The 6,000-nt window shown below is 35.6% G+C and overlaps 1 protein-coding gene across 3 annotated transcripts in view; it reads right to left on the bottom strand.

The window, feature by feature from the left end:
* Positions 1–6,000, bottom strand: part of COG2 (component of oligomeric golgi complex 2) — a 40,002-nt gene continuing 34,002 nt past the window's right edge. For all 3 annotated transcript variants that reach the window (XR_013540493.1, XM_072993704.2, XM_020801196.3), the window contains 2 exons: positions 4,694–4,874; positions 1–3,970 (listed from right to left, as the gene is read on the bottom strand). Coding sequence is in view for 2 of the 3 variants with exons in the window: in XM_072993704.2 (XP_072849805.2) it covers positions 3,869–3,970; positions 4,694–4,874 (283 nt within the window). In the remaining variant the exon portion in view is untranslated. The remainder of the gene's footprint in view (positions 3,971–4,693; positions 4,875–6,000) is intronic.

The following is a 6,000-nucleotide window of genomic DNA, read 5'->3' as shown; positions in this document are numbered from 1 at the left end:
TATTGTCAAATACAAATTTATTATAACCATCAGACATCCACAGATGGTAACATAATGCAAAATAATCATTTAAAAATCCATTTTAAAACAATGTTTTTTTCTATTTTCTTATACATCATTTTTAGAATCCATGAATAGGAAAACCAGAAATGTTATAAAATTATTTTTATCTTCAGGGAATTTTTCATTAAAAGAATCTAGATTTGTAAACTTCCTCTTCCTTGATTTATTCCAAGGCTGAGTTTCTTACATATAATTGCTTCCTAATACACATGCTGTCTTGGATAAAGTGATATTGTTGAAGTATGTTGAAGCTAACAGTTAATCTTTGTACACAAATTTTTGATTTCTGCTATTTTAAGAATTGTAAAGCCATATTCTTTGAGTGGGGGGGAAGCACTCAATTAAACTAGGTTAGGCAAAAAAATTGTTGTTCTTGTAAGCCATTATGTTCTCAGAATTCGGGATGGACTCACCCATAGACAGGGCTGGAAGCCATGTGTAAACAGGGCTAGAGCAAGGCCTGGCACAGCCTATTGTTTGTCTCTTTGCTTCTCATCCTCTTTGTTTCTCATGCTTCTCCTTCTAACAGGCTGAAAGAATGAGGATGGATTGCTTTTAGCAGAGGGGTTTTCAAAATCGGCCAAGGCCATATCTGGACATGGTTGTTCACCCTCCCCCAACATCATAATTAAAATACAGCTTTAGACCAATTCTTTCAAATATGAGTATTATTGAGAAAATGGGAGCCTGCAGAATAAATGATTCCTCTTTTCTTTGCAGCACTACGCCTTCCCCCTGTACATAATTTCCTGTCCACTTATCAGATTCAGTCCCCTATTACAAGTGCTATTGAATTTCATCATTTAATAAGCTGGGTTCTTCGTTCTTTGAATTATTTTTTCACAGATCCCTTGGATTCACACAGTAATGATATTAGATGTATATTATAATGCAATATTAAATTGCATGGCAGTTTGTCACCTGAAGTATCCATGCAGTTAGCACTCAAAAGAATTCTCATTATCAAACCGTATTCAATTAAATCATTAAGAGCAGAATTTAGCATCTAGGGTAAAAAAATTAGAACAATATAATAGTTCAGGATTAAGTCTACCTAAAATAAAATGTTTTTATACCCCCTACAGTTTCAGCAATAAACAGATCTCCCACCAGCCTCAGAATATTACTGTATTCATTTTTTGAATACAGATAATAATATAAACTTTTTGTATAAACAGTTTTCTATTCTACTCCATTCCAAAAATTTTGATGTCACTATAACTCTTTGCTTAGCATTTTAACATACACACATATGCATATACAAACTACATTAAGCTTTCAAAGCAACTTACAAGCTTTTCAGGTTGTGCAAAATCACAATACAGATCCACAAATATTTGGTTTAGCTTCACATGTTCTCAGCAGACTAAATTGAAATGGGATTTTTCTAGTGAGTTTTGCATCCCAAAACTTGGGCATGTACAGCTGATAGGGAGTTATAAGAGTTCAAATACCTGTCATAAGCTTCATTGATTCAAATGTGCAGTTTGACGACAGGATCTAGCATATCTGTACATTATTCAGAATTCTGAAAATTTACTCTTGGTGTGGGGAAATGTTTCTAGTTCCCTGTATCAAATGACATCACTGCACCAGAAATAAGCATTAACATGATTTGCTGAAGTGTGTAATCTAATAAAGTTTCGCATGTGCGAAGAGTTGTGCAACATAGATACTACTGCTTGTATACCAATGTAATTCAGCACAATTATGATAGTGCCAATATTCACTTCTTTTGTGTGATACTGAATTTAAGCCATATTTAAATAACAGAATGCAAGACCACAAATATAACTTCCCTATTTTAAAGTATCTTGAAGATCACTTTGTTGAAATGTGAAATTTTGTGTGTATAGTGTTAAAATAATTGAGTATAGAAAAATAGCCCTGAAAATGAAAGTGCTTTTAAAATTGAGCCTTGAACATTATTTTATTATAGTCACAACAAAACAATTAATCATCTGTATAGCTGAGCAAGGCCACTGTACCATAACGATCCTGAGAATTGAACTGTTTATGTTGCAGTGTGTAAATAGGGGAGTTTGCAGGTGCTAAAGCTACAATATTCTCATATTCCAGGACCTTGGTGAGGCAGGCCTCTGTTTCTTCAAGCTTTGCAAAATTTTTGTCAAAACAATGTTATCATCACAGTGGCAGCTTGCCAGATTAAAAGTTACAGAACCTTGGTGTTATAGTAGGTGCTGAAATTTTTTTCCTTCCAGGCCCCTGGAGAAAAGATTGTTTATAATTTAAAAGGAAAACAAAACAACCAAAAGAATTAAAAGTATAGAGATAAGACACACTCACACGAATTCAACTCATCAACAAAATGCACCACATACGACAGATATCAGCAACAACCATGTAGCAATGCAGCAGCAGGCTTCAACGATCAAGCTAACAACGATCAACATAGATTTTCCTCCACAGAGTCATACTGGTTTGCCCGGGCGAACACTTAGAATTATTTTGTATAAGGCTAAGGAAGTCATTTTCTTTAATATGTTTTTTGTCTTCAGAACACTGGTATTTTAGAGTTGTATTTTCTTTTAGGTTTTTTTAACATGCCTTTTAAGACTATAAGCTCTTACATTTTAGAACCTAATTGAAACATTCTCATTGTTTTTTCTCTCTCAAAATATACTTTATATTTTAGATTAAATTCTGACCTAAGTATTTGCCAGCAACTTAGGTTTAGTTTCCATACATTTTGAAGCATTTGTGCCTACATTTTCCTCATAACTCTGAGGCTGTTTTCAATACATTTTGACTTGTGACTTTGAAGTGTTTTTGTGTTTATGGAACACAGAAACAATGTAGATAAATAAAGCTTGTGAAATTAGACAAGCTGATGTTGCCTGGAATTGTTGCAAAAAAAGAAAAAGACATACACCTTGATACTCAGATGAATATTGATATGGCTGGAAATTACTGTCTGGTTTCATTCTGGCAGTAACCTTTTTGGGGGGGATAAATGGCAGCTGTGGCGAACACAGGCTCCCAATTTTTCCCTGTCTATAAATTTATAAATATGTCTATAAATTTCTGGAGGACTCTTGGAAGGATATTTAGGTCTCAGAATTTCCCTTTTCCCTATGGCTCGTGTGTGGATTTTATTTTTTAAAGGCCTTTCTGCTTGCATTAGGCAGACCTTTTTGCTTGAAAAAAGTAATCCTTTAAAGCAAAAGTTCAAGAGAATATGGTTGTTGTAGGTTTTTCAGGTTGTTTAGCTGTGTTCTGGACATGGTCAAACAGCCCGAAAAACCTACAGCAACCATCGGATCCCAGGCATGAAAGCCTTCAAGAATACATTCAAGAGAATATTTTTTTCTTTTCTCCTCTATGCAGCTCCAACAGGAAAATACATGGTTAAGATGTCAGTAAATTACTGTGTTTACATTCTCTTCAGAATCAGTAATAAAAGTCACATAACATACATAAACTATACAGCTTCCACCCATGATTAAAAACATCACAGAAGAAGACAATGCTTTTCTAATTTACTTTAATCATATTGTTCCTTCATGATAAAGACTTACAATAAAAATAAAAAAGACTTCCATATATCTGTAGAATGCTTAGAAATATATAAAGGGTCTTCCATATAATGGAAAACTAGAATAAATGCTCTCTCTCTCTCTTGGTGAAACGTGTTTTTGTGCATCTTGAGACACGTTGAACTTGCTGCTGAAGTTGAATCAGGAAGCACTTCCTTGCTACACAATATTTGGGGAGAGAAAGTAAAAATGAACCCTCTCCTTTTTTAGATGCCAGGCTTGCTCTCCTCAAATAGCTGGAAATCATGTTATGTTTGTTCTGCTGATATCTGATCCCTGGCTGCTTGAACAAGCTCTGAAAGAGCTGAAAAGCTTTTGATGTTGCTCAACTCCAATCCCATTTTCTGTATCTGAAACAAAACAAGGATGTTCTTTTGTAGTTTTGTAGACAAATGCAGAAATCCCATAATCATTATGCAATCAGAAAATCAAAAAGACAAGCTCATGGAGTTCTGTCCTACACTGACAATCACTTTTACTGAGTAAGTATTTTACAGGCTATTTTGAGGCATCCAGAATAGGCTACATGTGATTATAAAATAGATTAACCACTCATTTTTACTTGAGGATTTATGCTGATAAGCATGACGTGAAATGTTGTGTAACCAATGATGTTGCCTGAGGAAGAATGCAACTTGAATACCTGTAATGGACAGAAGCTTTGAAATAACTATTTATTCTATTGTTGTGGTGATTTTAGAAGCACTTAGGGTCCTGAATGTAACTACAAATTACATATTCTTCAAAAAATATAAAGTACTTTTTATTTTATTAGTAAATTTGATTGTATCTAGAGATGGAATACAACTGAAATGTGCTACAAATATTATAAGAATAAAGTAGTTCATAAACTGCTAATGCAAACATTAAATTATAATTATGGAGGAATCCTATCAGATATCTGCTGCTTTCTCAAGGAAAATAGTTTTTTTGGGAAAGAATGTATCCGCTGAGATAAAGCAATTCTGAGTCACATGCCAATATTATAGGCCTTTCACTTATTTCAGGCTCAGCAATCCCCTTCACATATCTTAATTAACTCAAAAAATATTTTTTGTTTATATCTAAGTTACCTGAAGTCCAAAATACTCCACATCTAGGGCCAGCTGCAGGCGGATTTTGTTATCATCACTCATGCCTCCATTTGAAGAGAGGCTGTTTGCAATCACAGTTTTCCTGGCCTGTTTCAGTCTTTTCAAACTTTCCTCCATCTTCTTTACTGAACTCAGTATATCTGATATTGTCTCAAAATACCTGAATAGAGAGATTGATGAATTGGTTACTTTAGTAGCCTCTTCTGAACAGAATTATTTACAGCAGAGATCCTTCCCATATTGAATGCTGAAAGCAGAGATGAAACAATTAATCATGCCTTTTATCCAGCCGTAAGACCAATATGAATGCACCTCTCAATGTTTTTGAGCAACCTCCTTTGCAGACCAGTACCAGTGCTGAGTCCTCACTACCAATCACCATTTCAAAGATTTGGAAGAAACATGAATGAAAGCAAAATAGCCAATAAAACCACATGGAAAGAACATACAGTATCAAGGATGCAATAAATGGCTTTTATTTTTACATCCTTTAGACTCTTTCTGGGTCCCTTCATAGAAATGCTCCCCTTTATATTCTTGTCCAGTGGTCCCCAACCTTTCTGACAACGTGGACCAGTTGCGGGGATGGGACACCCCTCGTGCTCACACGTGTGAAGGGGCGGGGGTGCTCACACAATGTGCACACACACACGCATGTGTGAAGGGTGTTTGCGGGGCATGCATTCGCGCGCATGCACAAAGGGGCTATGTGGGTTGGTGTGCAGGGTAAGTGCATGTGTGTGTGGGTGGGTGGGAAATCTGTCTCCGCAGCCCGGTCCTGCCATGGACACGAACTGGCACTGTGCTGTGTACCAGAGGTTGGGGACCCCTGTTCCTGACACCCCGATACTCATTTGCATTGTCTACTGATGAAAACAAGTACTGCTAATGCATTTTTGGTTGTGTTCTAATCACAACCTTATTTTTTTTCAAAACTAATGGGGCTGAATGTGTCACTGATCATTAGTACTGGACATCTGAATATACTTACTTCTCTACATGACTGAGGTGTCATTCACTGGTATATCTCACTTTTGTTAATGGCTGGAATTAAACTAGAGCAGCAAGGAAGGTGCTAAGCATTTAGTAAAATTAATTGCATATATAGTGTATTTTTAAAATCAGAAAACATTTTTAAATTAAATTTATATTCTTGTATTAGCAACCACTTCAGTAATAAAACAAGAAATGGTCACCTATACATGCATACATAACTGCTCTTTAGAAGTGGGACAGAATTATGACCCTTATAGCTTATGGGCTTCTGCAAAAATCACCTAATCTCC

This window comes from Pogona vitticeps, chromosome 1, assembly GCF_051106095.1.
Source record: "Pogona vitticeps strain Pit_001003342236 chromosome 1, PviZW2.1, whole genome shotgun sequence".
Lineage (NCBI taxonomy): Eukaryota > Metazoa > Chordata > Lepidosauria > Squamata > Agamidae > Pogona > Pogona vitticeps.
Note: the sequence above shows the minus strand (reverse complement) of the source record. Positions and strands in the feature narration are given on the sequence as shown.